This window comes from Trichoderma aggressivum (assembly GCF_033847375.1).
Source record: "Trichoderma aggressivum f. europaeum strain CBS 100526 chromosome Unknown scaffold_003, whole genome shotgun sequence".
Taxonomy (NCBI): Eukaryota; Fungi; Ascomycota; class Sordariomycetes; order Hypocreales; family Hypocreaceae; genus Trichoderma; species Trichoderma aggressivum.
Genome location: NW_026946369.1, coordinates 639656 through 658576, shown reverse-complemented (window position 1 = coordinate 658576; position 18921 = coordinate 639656). Strand labels below are relative to the sequence as shown.

At 52.4% G+C, this 18921-nt stretch overlaps 6 protein-coding genes across 6 annotated transcripts; 4 read left to right on the top strand and 2 right to left on the bottom strand.

Moving 5' to 3' along the window:
* Positions 1-101: 101 nt before the first annotated feature.
* Triagg1_1318 (uncharacterized protein) lies at positions 102-1274 on the bottom strand (the record flags this gene model as incomplete). Its single annotated transcript, XM_062895375.1, has 1 exon — positions 102-1274. One exon carries the CDS (start codon positions 1272-1274, stop codon positions 102-104), a length of 1173 nt encoding a protein of 390 aa, XP_062759657.1.
* A 5229-nt stretch (positions 1275-6503) lies between these two features.
* On the top strand, positions 6504-8090 carry Triagg1_1317 (uncharacterized protein; the record flags this gene model as incomplete). Its single annotated transcript, XM_062895374.1, has 1 exon — positions 6504-8090. One exon carries the CDS (start codon positions 6504-6506, stop codon positions 8088-8090), a length of 1587 nt encoding a protein of 528 aa, XP_062759656.1.
* A 1387-nt stretch (positions 8091-9477) lies between these two features.
* Positions 9478-13332, top strand: Triagg1_1316 (uncharacterized protein; the record flags this gene model as incomplete). The annotated part of the gene is made up of 1 exon (XM_062895373.1): positions 9478-13332. The coding sequence occupies one exon, from the start codon at positions 9478-9480 to the stop codon at positions 13330-13332; it is 3855 nt and encodes a 1284-aa protein (XP_062759655.1).
* Positions 13333-14782: 1450 nt separating this feature from the next.
* Triagg1_1315 (uncharacterized protein) lies at positions 14783-15589 on the top strand (the record flags this gene model as incomplete). Its single annotated transcript, XM_062895372.1, has 1 exon — positions 14783-15589. The coding sequence occupies one exon, from the start codon at positions 14783-14785 to the stop codon at positions 15587-15589; it is 807 nt and encodes a 268-aa protein (XP_062759654.1).
* Positions 15590-15625: 36 nt separating this feature from the next.
* Positions 15626-16708, top strand: Triagg1_1314 (uncharacterized protein; the record flags this gene model as incomplete). Its single annotated transcript, XM_062895371.1, has 3 exons — positions 15626-16231; positions 16300-16587; positions 16640-16708. 3 exons carry the CDS (start codon positions 15626-15628, stop codon positions 16706-16708), a joined length of 963 nt encoding a protein of 320 aa, XP_062759653.1.
* Positions 16709-16865: 157 nt separating this feature from the next.
* Positions 16866-18591, bottom strand: Triagg1_1313 (uncharacterized protein; the record flags this gene model as incomplete). The annotated part of the gene is made up of 3 exons (XM_062895370.1): positions 16866-17335; positions 17399-18141; positions 18506-18591. 3 exons carry the CDS (start codon positions 18589-18591, stop codon positions 16866-16868), a joined length of 1299 nt encoding a protein of 432 aa, XP_062759652.1.
* Between the last annotated feature and the right edge of the window lie 330 nt (positions 18592-18921).

Genomic DNA, 18921 nt, shown 5'->3' with positions numbered 1-18921 from the left:
ATGCGCGTATTCTAATGGTCCGCCCGGGTATCTTAACCGTTTCCTTATCCCCTTTTAAACATCTCAAACCCGAATCCTACACGTTCTCCTTCATGTGGTCCTTAAGCCCACTTACCCAGCAGGGCCATGATGATGATTCCGAGGTAGAGAGAAACCAGCATGAATGCCAGTCGCTTCTTATCCTGCGTGCGGTAGGGGTTAAAAAGGAAGTCGCGCGCAATCATCTCGACGAACCCGGTGTAGAGGAGGATGCCGGCAGAAATAGCGTCAAGGACACCAGACACAACATTGGCAGTGAAGGAACCGCTGTTGTAGGTAGTTCGCACACCGAGGCCAATGGCAATGGCAATGGGGGTTGTCAGCCCGTAGGCCAGGCAGAGAGCCCAAGGCATCCAGCTGAAGCGCTTGGGGAAGGGAATGACACTCAGGCGCGCGCCAATACCCAGGCCCTCAAAGGCTTGGTGGAAGACGATGACGGGGTACAGAGTCTTGAACTCGTCGCCGACAACACCGAGGTTGAGGCCAATGATGACGCTGTGGAAGAGGACACCGAATTCAAGGATTAAAGATGCAGCGATCTGAGACTGAAAGCCCATGACCGATTCTTTAGTGTCGCCATCAAGGTGCTTGAGCTCTTCGACATCGAGATTATCGCTGGAAGCAGGCTTATCGCTAGAAGCGTGGCTGTGGTCGTGGGCATGCTCCTCGGACTTTTGGTTGAAGGGAGGAATGGCGCCATCTTGGTCAGCCGAGTGAAGTCCTTGATGAGAGTGAGGAGCAGGAGAGCCCGTTGTAATGGTGCCCTCGACTTCGACATGTGCCATCTTGTACTTTCTGTCGACGTAGTACTCGGCCAAGAAGTCCAGCAGGAAGATGAGCATGGCTGAAGTCATGGCCAGTGCAGGAGGCCAAGTGTATTCAGCCCAGCCACTGGTCAAGCCGACACAGCTAGCCGGTCCGATCTCCTCATAGGCAGGGTCGAGGAGATGGATGAATGCCGTAGCAATGATGACTCCAGAACCAAAGTATCGCGCAAAGAGATACACATAGAGGGGGATTCGCAGACGTCGAACGCGAGAAGCCAGGACAGGGAACAGAGTGGTTGCCGAGGAAGCGATCAAGATGACGAACAGGGCCGAAATACGTGCACCAAGCTGTCCATTGTAGTCGTTATCGCCGGCGTTGAGAAAGCAGATGATCTCTCTGACGTCTCCCTCATTGTCAACAATGTCTGTGAGGTTGACAGAGTTGGGATTGAAAACCGCGTCCGCCATGATGCTGGTTGCTAGCAGTTGAAATGCTAAACCAATACGGTGAGCCTTTGAAAGATTCTTGACGATGAGAGTGAGAGAAAAGGAGAGGGAAGATGGTGGGATAGAAGAGTATTTGAAGGCAGCCACAACGCGAACCACATGCACCCAACACGTTCCAGCGGATCCTCCTCCCGACGACGAGCGAATCAGTAGCAAGAATCAAAAACTCAACCTAGGCAGACCGCCCGAATCCTGCATACCAGTTGATGAGGCTGGCCGACAAACGGGCCTCAGCCGGAAAAAACCTTCGAGTCTCCCCTGTCAGATGTGGATTCCCTCAGGATTCTCCAAGACGCTATTGGCAGCGCTCGGATGGTTGGATGCCGAGTCTCGCGTTGATTCTCACTTACGAGAGCAGCACGAGAACCATGATGGCCAGTGAGAGAGTGGTTGGCCCAGCTAGGACAGACCGAAGACCCTCCCGTTGAACGAGTTGGGCGGTAGGCAGCCGGGCCAAGCAAATGCAAGGAGGACTTTACTTTACGGCTAGTAGAAGCAAATCAAACGCACCTGAGTGAGACAAGTTGTCTGAGTTGTTGGATCCTTTGACACTGGCTTTTTTTATTTTTAACTCTTTTCTTGAGACGAGTTGGGCGGCTGTCTCCGCTGAGGAACTGAGACACAACGGGCAGACTCAGAGATGGAAAAACAACACACGCGAGAGTGGGATTTTGACCGACTTCTCCACTGCGAAAATTGCGTGCTGAGATGCTATGATGGAAATGGAATCTCCTCTTTTTCCTCTTGATCAACTTTCTTCTCAGTGGTCGGCATTCGCGGCTGAGAACCTTGATGGCTGCGCAAAAGTCCAAAAGCTCAAGGTGGTGAGAACCTTGATGGCCACATGGGGGCTGACATGAAAATGCACGAATCCACCAATGGGAGGACGGGAGAATCACATCCTGAACGTCCAGCTAGGCTGATAAGGGCCAAATTCTGAGGCATAATTTGAATATTCGACATTTTGTGTGATGAGGGTTGGTCTCGCGTGCGCTTGGGCCTCGTTGCCTCCAGTGTCGTTAGCCGGAGCATCATCCGTTTCTCATCTATGTCTGTGTCTGTGTTGGTGGCACGTACTTGCTCGTACAGAGATTCTGCATGCAGCCGCTCCTCGTGGCCAGAGCGTACATATTCATGTTAGGGCTGTGATGGGTATGAGATGAAAAGCTGTGGCATGTGACTCATTACTGCCTGGTTCAAAATAGGGCTTCGAGGGTTGTCGGTACGCTGCAGGTCAAGGGGATACGTACATACATGCGCATAATCTCGAAACGCAGTGATGGGGTGACAGCAGGACACTAGCTGGCTGCACAGGCGTCTGAGTTGGTCGTAGTACAGAGGGGAAAATCACATGGGATGCTGATGTTGTCAATAGTGTCCAATTAGTCTGTGGGGGAGGTGTGTGATACAGCAGCCTGCCTCGGTGCTGTAAACGGAATCCTTGGATTCCCTCGCGTGATCAAGGTACTCGCACCAGACTCCATTGTTTCGACAAACATTTCATCTTCTCTTCTTCAGTATTCAACGCTTTCCCCATAAGCAAATCCCGGCAGAGGCTTTCACGACTGATCTAAAGCGAGACACCTCATACTGGACCAGCCCTGTCCAGAACTTGGTCATCAAAGTTCGCCTGGAAAATGCCAAAAGAATGTAGGCAAACTATCTGACTCTGTTGATGATGTAGGTAGCATGATTGCACGTGGTCATAACGACAGAAGTTCCGTTTCGGATCAATCGTGTCAGCTAACAGCCCCCTGCTTATATGACTGCCCGTGTAAAGCTCAGCAATGGCGGCCATGTTACAGCACAGATTGGATCTACTCCTAGAGATGGAGCTTTAGCAAGGCCATGTTGGTAATAAAAGAATTTTCCAGCCCCTCAATATGTCGTACCTCCTACGTTTGATTGCCTAGTCTCTCTTCCTTGCTCAACCAAGTCTAGTATAGAAGCAGGCTTAACATGATGCCTTGCCACAGCCGCATCGACTTGTACTGTTACGTCTCATATCTTGGTATAGCATGCATTGTGAATTGTCACCACTTTCATTGCTTTACTCTACGTAGCACATGATGACAAATGAAGCTCACATCATGCCACAAAGGGCGTCATTGACACTTGTGTATCATCACGACTCTCACGCTCTCCCTCTCTTATATCACGCGTATAATCACGTACTTGATGAAACCACCCCTATAATTACAGCCCAAAAGCACATATCAAACCTTTCTTTCATCGCCACATCGCCTTATATAAACAAACTTTCCCATCGGACCGTCGGCCAACAACACTCACCTCGTGGGGCTCAACCCCAGCTTTGCGGAAGCCACCCGCTCGATCCACATGACGCCATTCCCGGATCCAGCCAATACTGTCTACGTCGCGCTAATTCACGGCCATTGGCTGATTTCCATCACCAGGGTCAGAGCAAAGGGCGTCATTATCAAGAGGTTAAAACAACCTCATTCCAACTTTGAACAGCTTGTTGTCTTACTGGATATTAGCTGCAAGAGAAGTTGAACAGCAAACGGCTACGTTCTGTCGGTACCTTTCCTGACGTGTTACCCCATCGCTACTAGCCCGAGTCTCAACTCACAGTGATAATACTGCATCAAGAGGCATGTCTTACAAAGGGCGCAAGCCAACGTGCTTCCTGCTAAACCCTATGGCAGTCTCTTTTGTTTCTTATTTTCAGGGTCTGGCTCACGAATACTCCCCGATGCCCTGATATGGCAAGATTAATATCCATATGACTATCAAATAAAGCCAAGATGATGTATATACCAACTCCAGCAAACCCGGAATACCGGACATTGTAAGCTTGACTTGCCGTAATACAGAAAGAGGTGGATAAACCTCTACAAGTAAATTGATACAACGTATTGTAAATAGTAATCTAGCAGTACACTCTGCGCTTCGTCCAAGGCATATTTTGTAGGGTTACTTCCATTTGAATCATCGTGAGGGTCTGTTTAGCTGAATTCGACTTATCCGTTGAAGACAACACCCGGATAAAGCTACCCGCTTTGATCGACTTTACAAGGGCCTTGAGCATTGGTTGGCCATCACTTCTTCCACCACCATGCCGTACAAACCATGACTCAGTAGAGATTCTGCGTGTGATTACAGCACACACCGACTACGGAGGGCGTTGCAATGCCCATCTAGCGTCCATCTCCACACCCGAGCTCTCGACATGGAGTGTCAGCTCGTCGCTTCCAGCACCCAAATGGCACCAACTTCCGAATGTTAGATTGCATAAACTTCCGACTCGGGCCTGTAAAACAGCCCAATCAGCCCACCCAAGGCCCGGCTGCCCTCGGTGCTGCCAGTTTCCATGATATGCATACCATACCGCAAGACACTGGGCAGCAAAAAAGTGGCAAGCCCAAAAGAAGTGGTACCTTGCCTTTACGAGGTCAGCACCTAATACCACTTTAGAAACAAAAAACATGCTCGCCAGGTGTCCATTCCTCTTGGTAGCAATATCCACAAGCCGATGCATCTCAGCCCCCCCGGGATGAGCGCAGTGTGGAGAGAAAGGCACATGTATATCCTTGAGGCCTGCTCGATCACCTGTTGCAGACCTGGGGAAAGGGAAGGGCTGCCCATGGGGAGACCAAGGTCAGTACGTAATAGCTGCGCCGGCATAGAGGGCGTATCAACAATCGCGTCTACAGGCGGGAGCGGAGTGGACCATGTGTGTGGAGTTACGACCTGATTCATACGACGTCTGGTTGAAAAGCCATTGGTGATGCTGCTCTCTGTTCCTACAGTCTTACTATTCCTCTGCGAGTACTTCATACTACCCGGCCAGTGTCTGGTATCACGTCCGTAGTGCTGCACCAGTCAGTCGTAATCACGTCGTAGCGTAAACCAAGCAGCCAGGTCTCGCCAAATTTGCCATGCACATCACCTGTTATTAACGAACATCCCCCCCATGGCTTGCGTCGGCGCAGAGACTCGGAATGGAGCAACACCCCGTCGACTCAGCGTCACATCGCCCGCAGTCGGAGACGAAATGCCTGCTAGCCGCTGCAAGAAGGAGAGAAAAAGAGCCCGTCTTGAATGATTATCGTTACCTACGGAGTCATATGGAGTACGTACGGAGTAGCCAACTAGGTACGAATACCTACTATTAGTAGCATACGGGTAGCCGTTCCCTCGTATGTACGGTGTCCTCCGGCGGGCGTCCGCATCAAGCACACAAGATTATGTACATGTAGTTCCATCAAACCACCAAAGACGCCGAGATCTCTCCCGTTGTCCCGCCTCTTGGTTTTTTTTTTCTTCTCCCCTAGCGGATGGGTGGCTAATAAGCAAAAGAAACCAAGGAAGAAGAAAGAAAAAATTTCCCATTCGCCTCCCAAGAACATCTGCCCCGATTTTACGCTTCGTCGCGGCCGGCGATTGGCCTTTGCTCGCATTTCCGCGGCAATGCCGACCGAGATGCGGTCTTTTCGCAGCCACAAAGTTGAAGCCAAGCGCTAGAGAAAGCCGCTAGAAGGATGCACAGAAAGCCGTAGCTTCGCTCAGGGAACATGGATTGAGTCTTGTGCGCCCTTTGGATTGCACCTCCTTTGTTAGGCTCGTCGGACGTTGATGATGAGACGAGGGCGGCGTCGAGGATGGAAACGGCGTCGAGGCCGGATATGGCGATTTGCCTCGAACCCTTTTGGGGGGGAGTTGAAAAGCGGCCTTGGAAATGACGCAGTTTCAAAGGCCCTTTTCATTCTCCTACTCAGTCAGGCTGTTTCTTCTCTGGCTATCACGGCGGTTCCTGTGCCGAGACTGGTTTAGCCCCATCAAACTCTTCATCAGTTGATGGGTCTTATATGGGGCGAAGATGAGGGTCTCGCCAGAGTGATAAGCTGGACGGCGGCAGTGTAGTGTAGCAGTAGTAACGTTGATGTGTCGAGTTTGGAAATGCCAAATACGACCTTCTAAAGACAATAAAGTTCGGCCTGCTGCCCGACCTTGTTTTCAGGCCCCCCTTGTCTGTTTCCCGTTTCTTGTTGTGGTGTTGTGATAGTATATACAAAGCGGGTGTCGCCTTCGCCTTCGCTCTTCTACCCAATCGACCTTCAGTTGCTCCGCCTCTGACTCAACTCCCATCCTTTTTTTTTTCTTTGCTCCCTTTTCCGGCTTCTGGAGCAAAAAAAAAAAAAAAAAAGAAAAGAAAAAAAGAAAAAGATGGCCGCTGGTGATGCGACCGCGACTGCTTCTCCCGTGGGCCCGCTCATGACCGACGAGAAATACATTCAGGGCATCAACGACAAAAGCTCGGGCGATGTTCCGGGCACCGACCTCGCGACGGGCCAGTCCGACGAGGGCCTGAAGCGTGAGCTGCACTCTCGCCATCTGCAGTTCATCGCCATCGGTGCTGCCCTTGGAACTGGTCTGTTCCTGGGGATTGGCGGTGCCCTGTCCAAGGCCGGGCCCGGTTCTCTCTTCATCTCCTTCTTGTTCCTCGGATCCGTCGTGTACTCCATCATGGTGGCACTGGGAGAGATGGCGTCGTATATCCCCGTCACGGGTGCCTTCACCGTGTATGCTTCGCGCTTCATGGATCCCACTCTTGGTTTTGCCATGGGTTGGATCTACTGGTTTAGCTGGGTCATCACCATCGGCCTCGAGCTGACTGCCAGCGGTCTCATCATCCAGTACTGGACCGAGTCCGTCAGCATCGGTGTCTGGATCGCCATCTTCTGGGTTGTCTTTACTGCCGCCCAGTTCTTGCCGACGTTTGTCTTTGGAGAGATGGAGGCATACCTGTCCAGCATCAAGGTCATCACCATCATCGGCTTCGTCATCTTCGGCATCTGCGTCAACGCCGGCGTCGGTGACCAGGGCTACATTGGCTTCAAGTACTGGCGGGAGCCCGGTGCGTTTGCTCCGTACTTGGTCGACGGCAAGATTGGCCAGTTTGTCGGCTTCTGGACGGTGCTCGTCACGGCCGGCTTCAGCTTCCAGGGCACGGAGCTGGTCGTCATCGGAGCCGGTGAGACGGCCGACCCGCGCAAGGCCATCCCGACGGCCATCCGCTGGACCTTTTGGGCCGTCTTCCTGCTCTTCAACTGCACCGTCTTCTTCGTCGGCATCAACGTGCCCTACGACAACCCCGACCTGCAGAACGGATCGACCGACGCCTCCGCCTCGCCTCTCGTCATCGTTGCCAAGCTCGCCGGCATCCAGGCGCTCCCTTCCATCATCAACGCCGTTCTGCTGACTGCCGTCCTGTCGGCCGCCAACTCCGACATCTTCTCCAGCAGCCGCATCTTGGTCGCCATGGCTGGAGAGGGCCACGCGCCCGCCTTCTTCAAGCGCGTCAACAAGTACGGAACCCCTTACTACGCCGTGGCCGCCTGCTCCGCCTTTGGCCTTCTGGCCTTCCTCAACCTGTCCAACAACGGAACGACGGTGTTCAACTGGCTGCTCAACATCACGGCCGTTGCCGGCTTCATCAGCTGGGCGCTCATCAACCTGTGCCACATCCGCTTCATGAATGTGCTCAAGTATCAAAACATCCCCCGTGACGAGCTGCCATACAAGGCTCCTTTCCAGCCTTACCTGTCATGGTTCGGCTTCTTCTTCAACGTGCTGATCCTGTTTACCAACGGCTTCACCGTCTTCATCGACTGGGACACCAGCTCCTTCTTTGCGGCCTACGTCAGCCTCATCCTCTTCATTGTCCTCTATGTCGGACACAAGATTGTCTACAGGACCAAGTGGATACCGGTGTCCGAGGTGGACATTTCCAAGGGCCGATCGGATGCGTAAGCTGATGATGATGATGGAGAAGAGTTGGTTGTGTCATTCGGAGTAAACTGTGCGTGTGTGTGTGAAATAAGCGGTTCATTGTTGTATTTTTATTTATCTTGTCTTGTACGAGTGTCATGATCTAGTCTAGGTAGTAATTGATACCCCATCTTTGGAAATCTTACATCATACTGTTTTTGTGAAGCTGTGGATGATGCGCGAATGAACAGGAATCTATTGACTGACTGACCTGATTTCAACCAGCAGGTATAGATTGGATGCATGTGTTGAAGGCGCACGTATCGACGTGGCTCTTTTTTATTTATTTTATTCATCACACTGGCCAAATGTTAAATGGGATCGAATCACAGAAACAGAAAAATGCGAGATTAAATATCCAATGCCGGAATATGAATGCTTCACGCTTCCCCACGCTCACCCACCATCACATGTCAGAGCCTTTCGCCTTCGTACTGCATTGCATTTTGTTGGGCAAATCAAACAATCTGTTGAAAGAACAATTGAGCTAAACTCAAGACGGTATACCCCACGCTTTGACCCAGCTACAGTATTTAATCCGAACTGGACAATTTTATGTCGTTCAAATAAGGAGAAGAGCGGCAGATGATAAGGCTTTGAATAAGCGTGGCTGCTTAGGACGGCACAACAACAAAACTCTGAACAAAAGCTCATCAAGCATGATATAAACTCCGGCGGCATTCTCCAGACAATTGATAAGACAAACGTAACAAAGAAAAGACAAGCTCCAGAAAAGCAAAAAGGCACGCGACCCCAAGCCGTCTGTGGATTCTTCGCAGCTAAACTTGATGTGGAACAAACATCTCCAAGCAAAAACGCCGACTTTTTTTTCACATGTCAGACCAATCACAGCCTCGCATCCAGAGATCGCCAGCTCGATAAGCCCCACGACAAGAGATTTAGCTTGTGTCTGTTGAGTGAATACGGCCTATTGAATGGAATAAGGGTCAGCACGAGTTTGCCGGCTACGGCCTCACTCTTCTGTCTTTGGCTTTCTTCCTCACACCGCAGACGTTGCACCGCCTCTCCCTTTGCCTATCACAGTTTCACTGCATACTGCAAGATAATCTTTTTAAAAGGTCGAGACCGGAGAAGAACTCGCCACGCTAGGGATCAGGTGGGCCAAAAGGCTGGAATCCCACCATCATCAAACCCCCAATTGCGCCCAATTTGGCCTGCTGGGCGGCAACACATGAGCGAAGTTGAGAGGCCAATTGGTATTTGACAAGCGTTTCACGAGACTTTGAGGATACAGGCGGGAAGACTCTGGGACGCTCATTCCTTAGACCACCGTTTGGACTCTGTGTTGTCAACACTTGTGAAGCATTGGCGCCGTTTCTCCTCATCAGCCTTTCGCCCAACTTCCAAGATGAGCATCATTGATATAACAAAGGATCTGGCGGCCTTGTTCGAGCAGCAGGCTCAAGCTACGCCAGATGCCATTGCCCTGGAGGATGAGAGCCGGACTCTCACCTATGCGGAACTCGACAGCCTGACCTGGTCTTTGGCCGATCGCCTGCGCCAGTATGGAGTTGGCCGTGATGATCTGGTCGGCGTCTTGATGGGACGGAGCGCAGACAATGTCATTGCGTCTCTTGCTGCTCTCCGAGCCGGAGGAGCCTTTCTCGTGCTGGAGCTGGCCTACCCAACGGGCCTCCTCCACGATGTCATTGATGATGCCAAGCCGACTGTCATCATTACACAAAAGGCTCATGCTGCCAATATCAAGCCCGGTGTCGCTACAATCATCATCGACCAACCTGAGCCAACCACCAACGGCCATGCCGCACCCGTCGTGGTCGAGACGAGGGAGCCTCTGCCCGCAAGTGACGACCTGGATCGCCTGGCCTTTGTGTCGTACTCATCAGGCACCACCGGCAAGCCCAAGGGCATTGCAAACCCTCACAGAGCTCCCGTTCTCAGCTACGACTTGAGATTCCGCACAAGTGATCTCCAGCCAGGAGACCGCGTCGCGTGCAACGTCTTCTTCGTCTGGGAGATGCTGCGTCCCTTGATCCGAGGTGCCACAACCGTTGCCGTTCCCGACAACGCAAGCTACGACCCCATCGGCCTCGTCGAGTTTCTCGCTGCCAGACGTATCACAGACACCCTCATGACCCCCACTCTGCTGACCACCGTCCTCTCACGACATCCAAACCTTGGTGAGAAGCTTCCTGAGCTGAGGTCATTGTGGCTGAACGGCGAGGTGGTCACGACGGATCTCGTTCGTCGAGCCTGCAACGCTCTCCCCAACACTCGCCTCCTCAACGTCTACAGCGCCAGCGAGACGCATGAAATCGCCGTGGGCGACATCAAGACATTTGTCGACCACGAGTCTCGCGTCTGTCCCGTCGGACCGCCTGTAGACCCTGAGCACATTTACATCTTGGACGAGGCCGGAAACAGGCTAGACGCAGGTGTCAGCGGCGAGCTCTTTGTTGGTGGCGAGCTGCTAGCCAGAGAGTACCTCAACCTCCCTGAAACCACAGCCATTGCTTTCCAGATGGACCCCTTTGAGAACAAGGAGGGCGCTCGGATGTACCGCACGGGAGACATGGCGCGGATGCTTCCGTCTGGCCTGCTTGAAATCACCGGCCGAGTGGGCGGCATGATCAAGACTCGCGGCTACACCGTTCAGCCAGGAGCTGTCGAGACGACCATTGTGAAGCACCTGGCCGTACGAGACTGTGCCGTCGTCGCTCATGGAGAAGGCCTGCAGAAACAGCTCGTGGCTTACATCGTCCCCGACACTGAGCAGAACCCAGGCCGGACAATTGTTGTCATTGACGACGCCGGCCACAGCCCGGTTGCTCGACGAGCGCTGTCTGCCCATCTTGCACATTACATGATTCCTCCTCTATGGGTTGAGCTCAAGGAGCTGCCTACGCATGCCGTCTCTGGCAAGACCAATCTCAAAGCCCTGCCGCCTCCTCCTAGGCCGAAAACGCCGGTACAAACAGCAAAGACGGAGAGGAACGTCACTATCAAGATGGACACGATTGTCAAGATATGGGCCGCGGCTCTCAATGTCCCCGTCACAAGCATCACGCCCAAGCACGACTTCTTCGACCTGGGCGGACACTCTCTGATTCTGGCAGATCTTGCCAGCAGACTGACCAAGGCATTTGGATTCCCTGTTCCTCTCGGTCCGTTGGCAGGCACTCCCACTCTAGAGGGACACCTGGAGGCTGTCAAAGCTGCTCGTGATGGCCACACCGAAGAGGTTCAAGCTGAACTACCAGCTGTCCTCAGAGCTGACGCCGTGCTTCCGGAAGACATTCAAGCTATTCCAGGCACGCAGATGCGGCGCCTCAGTGACGCTGAAACAATCCTCCTCACTGGATCTACAGGTTATCTCGGAGCTTTTCTTCTCAAATATCTCATCGAGCACACCTCGGCGACTATCCTGTGCATGGTGCGATTCACAGAGCCGAATGAAGACTGCCGTCCAGCCGGCACGGCGCGAATCCGCAGGAACCTCATCGACCTTGGCATCTGGAGCGACTCCATGCTGGACCGTATGGAGATTGTCCCAGGAAACCTGGCCAGGAGCCGTCTGGGTCTATCACCAGAGGCCTTTGAGGAACTCGCAGCTCGTCCTCAAGTCATTGTGCACGCTGCGGCCACTGTCAACTTGGTCTACCCTTATGCCGCTTTGAGAAGTGCCAACGTGGGTGGCACGAGGGAGATTCTTCGCCTTGCCTCGCGTGGCGGTGCCACTCTTCATCACATTTCGACCAACGGCGTGCTGCCGCCATCGATTGAGGGCTGGTCCGAGGATGCCATGATCGATTTTGACGACGTGCCTACCAAGCTTCAAGATGGCTATGGTCAGACTAAATGGGTTGCAGAGAAGCTCGTGATGGAAGCCAGTAAGAGAGGCATTCCCGTCAAGATTTATCGACCGGGCACCATCAGCGGCCACAGTGTCACTGGTGCTGCCAACACCTATGATCTTCTCAATGCCCTCTTTATCGAATCGCTCCAGCTCGGCCAGGCCCCAGATGTCGCCAACTGGGTCGTTGAAATGACTCCCGTCGACTTTGTCAGCAACGCCATCATCACGCTCGCCGACCACACGCAAGGAGATCAACTCGTATATCATCTTGGTGATCCCAGCCCAATCAAGGCCGCATCCCTCTTCGATTCCCTCGCCGAGCTAGGATACGAAACAGGCCGCCTCCCATGGGACGAGTGGGTTGAACTCTGGAACGAGAAGCGAGGCTCTCGCGGAGGAGACGAGCCCTTTACCGTAGACATCCTACGCGGAGGAATGCCCACCGCCGACTCACTGCAAGGTGCCATCGTTCTCAAGGACGGCGCTACGCAGCCCACGCTGGACTTGTACGGAATCGAGCGGATCAAGATCAACGCGGCCCTCCTCGAGACGTATACGCGACACTTTTACGCCAGGGGTTGGCTTCCCAAGCCTCCCCGTCGACTCAAAACCAACGGAGCCGCAATCTCCGACATCAAAAAGGGGCGTCTCGCCGGCAAAGTCGCCATCATCACAGGTGCCTCTTCAGGTATCGGAGCTGCCGTCGCCGCCGGTCTCGCCATGGAGGGCGCATCAGTGGCCCTCGCGGCACGGCGCACCGATGCCCTCGAGAGCATCAAGACCAAGATCCTCGGCAACAGCCGCGGCAAAGTCCTCATCCACAAGACGGACGTTTCAAAGAAAGACCAAGTCGACGCCCTCGTCCGCGAAACCACAGAGAAGCTCGGCCCCGTCGACATCATCGTGTGCTGCGCCGGCGTCATGTACTACACCATGATGGCCAACGTCCAGACGGATCAATGGGAGCGCACCGTCGACGTCAACTGCAAGGGCGTGCTGAACTGCCTCGCCGCCACGGTCCCCGGCATGCTGGAGCAGAAAGCCGGCCACGTCGTCGCCATTTCTTCCGATGCAGGCCGCAAAGTGTTCCCCGGCCTCGGCGTGTACTCGGCCAGCAAGTTCTTCGTCGAGGCTACGCTGCAGGCCCTGCGCGTCGAGACGGCTGGATCTGGTCTTCGCGTGACTTCGATCCAGCCCGGCAACACGGCCACGGATCTGCTTGGCATGTCGACCGATGCCGAGGCCGTCCGGAAATACGGCGAACCGTCGGGAGCAAAGATTCTCGATCCGGAGGATGTGGCGCGATCGATTGTGTATGCCGTGTGCCAGCCGGAGCACGTTGCAGTCAATGAGATTCTCATTGAACCTCGAGATGAACCCATTTAACATGTACGGCGGCAATATGAGGGACAATCCGGGGTCTTTAAGATAAGGAACATATTGGGAATGGTGGTTATTAAAAGGGGAAATACCTAGGGAGATATATACACGCATCCCACGACTCATATCGTTTACATAGGGATTTTCATAGTAACTTTGTAATGAATTGTTCAACACTTGTTCAATCCAGCTCGTTTTTTTATCCATCTCGCTCAACACAGGTTTTCAGCAGGAATATTCGGAATATCGCTTCAGGGCAACGGATCGTCGGGCGCGAAGAAATTGCCTGCAACGTCCACGCAAGCGGCAACCCACTGCGGAGCCGCGGCAGCTCCGATGTTTCGGCCTCGAGTTTTTCAGTGCAGCATTGCCTATCGTGTAATTTACAGGCAAAAGGCATTTTCCGCTGTAGTTTTTATATTTGTGGTAAAATAACTAAAAGCTTCTCTTTGATAGCTATAGCATGGACAAAGGAGAAAGAGTCTTTGCAGCTATTTCGAGTCTCACGCCGTGGAGGCGTAATGGGCATTTGGAGATCGACATCGCTCCCCTTGGGAACCCTGATAGCTGAGACTGGAACATCCATCCATCTCATCTAGAAACCATCTGTAATTTATCAGGAATACAGCTATTCAATCCGGGAACAAACTATATGTTCTCTATCCTACATATTCTTCACAGATGACATCCCCATCGTCAATCTACAACTTGGATCCATCCTCCGACTCATCGACACCTCGCCAAAATACCAACCCATGACTGGTTTCAGACCAAACCGATCGTCAACGCCCATCGTCTTGGCAATTCTCATCTTCATTCAACATAGTATGAATTATCATCCTCGTTCGCTCAGCCATTGAATATCTACTCTTCTTTCCCAAATCCCAAAGGCCGCCGTACCAAGATCAACAGTTGCCCAATCTATCGACCTACCGCATCTTGATCTCATTCCCTGAAAGATCACCCACATAGAAAACAATCCACTGAATGGCTGAATAGTGCCCGTTGAGCTTGCTCTGCACTGTAAAGTCCATCACCTTTGTTCTTCAGAATCTGCTATTGTTTAGTGCGGGTAAATGTCGATCATTGATGGAGCAAAGTCAGAAGTTGAAGCAAGTGGATTCAAAAAGGGGCCGTGGCCGCGTATGACGATTTGCAACTACACGGTTCCAATACTCTTAAACATGTTCATGTGCCCACTCGGATAGTTTGTATTCTAGCTGTAATCATTCTCTTTCTCGTCCTATTTCGTTGTTAATATCGTCGTCATTACGTTGTTGTCCGGCCTAAACCTTTACGCTTTCTAAAAGGCTTCCATCCTAAAATCCAACTACCGCCATTCACTGTCAACGCTATTGCAATGACTTCTTTTTTTGATCCCCATTGTCGATCGTTACTGTAAAAAAGCCATCTCCTTTCGATAGTCATTCATCTACCGATATTTACTTCTTATACAATGCACTTTTCTCCAATCATCAGCGCAACCGCGCTCCTCTTCGCTCACTCCACCCTAGCCGACGTCTCGCTCATCACCAATGCCACCGATTTCACAACCCTCGCCAACACGGACAAAGGCTTTCCCAGCCAAACATTTCGCTCCTCCAGCATAATTGCTCCCATCTTTCTCGTAAACACGTGGGAGCAGGATCAAGTCGACAATGCCTCCTTCATCTTCCTCGGAACAGTCTACGGGGCGAACAAGGCAGGCCCCATGATTTTCGATGCCCGCGATATGAGCCTCGTGTACGCCGATCAGCAATACGAAAACACGTACACGTCAAACGTGCATGTTATCAACGGCACTCGTTATTTTGCTTTTTGGGAGGGCGGCCATACCCGCGGCCACGCCAACGGAAACTGTCTCTTCTTCGATGAAAACTACAACCTCAAGTACAACGTCACCGCCCAAGGACTCAACGATGCCCGTGCCGACATGCATGAACTCAGCGTCACCCACAGCGGAACAGTCATCTTCTCAACATACTTTAACATCCCTTTTGACTGCCGCTCAGTGGGCGGGCCAGAAAATGCGCTCCTCATGGACAGCGGCTTCCAAGAAGTCGACGCAGCAACAAACGAATTAATCTTCGACTGGCAAGCTTCAAACTTCTTCACCATTGATAACTCATATGCTTCATACAACGCAGATTACGGCGTTGGCCAAGACTCCGGCTTCGACTTTTTCCACATCAACTCGATAGAAAAGGCAATTCCGCCCATCTCCCTCGGCAAACACTCATCGCTAACAAACACTCACCTTTAGACTCAAGACGGCAACTATCTCGTCTCCAGCCGCCACATGTCCCTCCTCACCCTCATCGACGGCAAAGACGGCCACCCCATCTGGATCCTCGGCGGCCGACAAAACCAATTCGCCGACCTCTCCGACGGCGCAGCCACAAACATCAGCTGGCAGCACGACGCCCGCATCATCCCATCATCCAACACCACAGACGAGGCTCACATCACTCTCTTCGACAACCACGGCGAATACAGCGGCCCTTGTCAAGGCAAATGCCAAACCCGCGCTCTCCGCATCGCCGTCAACCAAGTCCTCCACACCGCACGGGTAGTTGGCGAGTTCTTCCACCCGGAAAACATCGACTCCGGCGCCATGGGAGGCTACCAAACGCTGGATAGCGGGAACATCATGACGGGATGGGGATACTATCCCGGCTTTGTCGAATACACCAGCGACGGCACACCAGTTATGGACTTCCAAAGAGGCGCAATCGGTGGAGAGCCTCTGCCAGACATGTTTGCCTACAGGGTCAATAAAGGAGATTGGAAGGGAAGCCCTTCATGGGCACCAAGTGTAGCCGCTGATGCACCAAACAACAGCACCCTCAATGCCACCGTCTACGTGTCGTGGAACGGCGCAACAGACGTTGCCTCATGGGCTATAGTAAGCATCTCTATCACTCTTTAACTATTCTTTCTATTCAGCCTCATGCAAAATGCTCATTCCAATAGTTTGCTTCCAATGACCACAGTAGCATCAACAACTACACAAACCTCGTCGCAGAATCCCCCCGCCACGGCTTCGAAACCGCCATCTCCCTGTCAAGCAAAAACACCACCCGTCGATACGTCGGTGCAGCTGCAGTGTCATCCTCCGGCGATGTCCTCGGTTCAACCATCGTCATCGATCTCCAAAACGGAGGCAAACCTGCCACTGTAGAGAGCGGCATAGTCACCCTAAAGCCTCCATCTCCATCACCGCCACCATCATCAGCATCAGGGAGTCGACGTACTGGCTCGGTAGGTGTCATGGGCGGATCGATATTTGGTGCTGCAGGCGTCTTTTATGCAGGAGTGTATTACTGGCGAAGAAGAGGGAGGGCACGGCGTGGACACGGAGAAGAGGGATACAGGATGGTAAACATGAGAGATTAAGAGGACAACTCAGGTAATAGTGGTAGAATGATGTTGATATTAGGTAGGGTATGTATTAAACATTGAATATTCTAGCATCCAAGTCGTAGCCAATGCCATGTATCAATGGAGCTTACGCAATGGTGACAGTGGCAGCAAAAGGCCTACGTTTGCCTCTGCAAGGACATGGTGCCGTCCATCCGCCAACTCGCATTCAGTAGCGTGTCTTTCACGTATTTTTCTGCCGCCCCTTCAGCTATGTGTTTCATCCTGTCTTCGAGTTCGCTCTCTAGCACCTCTATTCTCTCCTTTGCGTCATCGTCTACTTGATTCAGCATGCGATCAACCTCGTCTTTAACTTCTTCAATCACATCAGTTGACTGGATCCTTATATCCGTTAGTTCGTCGTCAACACGCGTTGCAAGTTCTTCAAGTATTTCTTCTTTCTCCTCCGTTCCATAGCGGCAATGGTTAGAGCTAGCATCCGCATCAAGCAACTTTTCTCCGAGCTGTCTGATGCTGTTCATAATACGTTGCTCCATGTCATTGAGAATGGCGTTAATAGGCGGCATATCACTGTTCTTCGCGGAAGAGCCGTTTTCATCAGCTTGGGGCATATCAAGTTTGCGTTTCTCTAAAGTCACCATTTAGCAAGTCTACAGTAGAGTCATTGGGCGGTCAAGCAGAGTGTACGTACTGGAGACACGTTCGTTACTAGACGCGGGGATATAGGGCGGAGGGGACTCTGCTTGCACATGAGTGCTCACAGCCGCTATGCTCGTATTGGCGATTTGGCCCCCTTTACCAGTGTACAGTCCACTGAGATCACCAAGCGCGGCATTCCAGCTCGGGCGGGGCGAAAAAATGGAAGCGATTTTCTTCAACTGGGCTGATGGAGTCGTACTGGAGCTGTTGAGACGGACGGTGAAACTTGTCACTTGAGAGAGGGCCACGATCGATTTCAATAAAGCCTTGCTCTTGGGCTTGGCAACAATGGGGTCTTTGGGTGTAACAAGGTCGGGTTGCCGTTCCAATGAGAGACACAATGATCGTACATTGTTCTCGTTCTGATAGGTGATGAATTTGATAATCTCGGGGCGAATATACACATAGATAGCTCGCCTATTGGGAGGCTTGCTGGACTTGATGAAGACATCGCCATACAACCGTAAAAAGGCATTGTTGGCCGTGATGTCGACGTTTATCTCGAGATCCAGATGGTCAGTCTGGTGCACTTCGTCGTCTTCATCCCTCCAAGTGACTGTGTTGTTTGAGCAGTGTATTTTGATTTCGTCGGCCTTTGCCGTCTGTTTACTGGAGCTGGGTATCGTCGCGTTCGGCATGGCTGGTTCCTCGACGCTTTCACTCTTGTTGATTTTGCCTGCAGTACTCATGTCCAAGTCACGATTGGCATCGACATGTTGGGATTGCCGCCCCGGCCTATAACGCGTCAGTTCACTACTCGAGAGGGAGGAAGCATCCACGTGTAGCCAGAATGCAGGACATTGAATCAAGATGAAGTTGCAAAGGCGTAGTGAAAAGCCCCTTCGCTCAGCACCAGACGACTCGCCTCACAGAGAGTCTTGCAAAACGGAGGCAAACAGAGGCAGGGCGCTTTCGCACGCTGTCCACCGTCGCGGCCAACAAGACCCCGATCCTGCCACCAGACTCTGCTGGCAACAGGCACCGAGATGGATCTTGCATGCAGTGAACCCTCTGCTGAAGCTCGTCGTCCAGTAGAGCGGCACGGCTATCCACGTAGGCTGAGAGCCCAGTGGAATCACACAAGGGCTATCTCACTAACCCGGGCGGAGGAGAATCTTGCGTCAGTTCCCCATGGTCGGTGTTGACGTTTGTGTCCTGAGTGTAGGATGCAGGACTGTTGACCATGGCAGACGAGATGGATGGAGGGCGTTGCCCGGGGTGGAAGAATTCATGATCCGTGGAGAGGAGAGGTGGCTGAGATGCGTTGGGAAAAAGGGCGGTGCGTGAATTAACGATTGCTGCTCGAGCTCTGTGGATGACTAAGCTGGCAACTCATCAGTCTAACCGTACTTGGATAGGTCCGCTCCGCGCTAATCTGATTCGGGCTCGCGTAAATGTCACCCCGCTTTTAAGCTCATCGCACCTCGAGAAAAGCTCACGTCCAAGAATTACTGCCATCAGTCTAGGTATGTATGAGCTGCAGTTATTATCATCCATTGCTTCAAATCTACCACA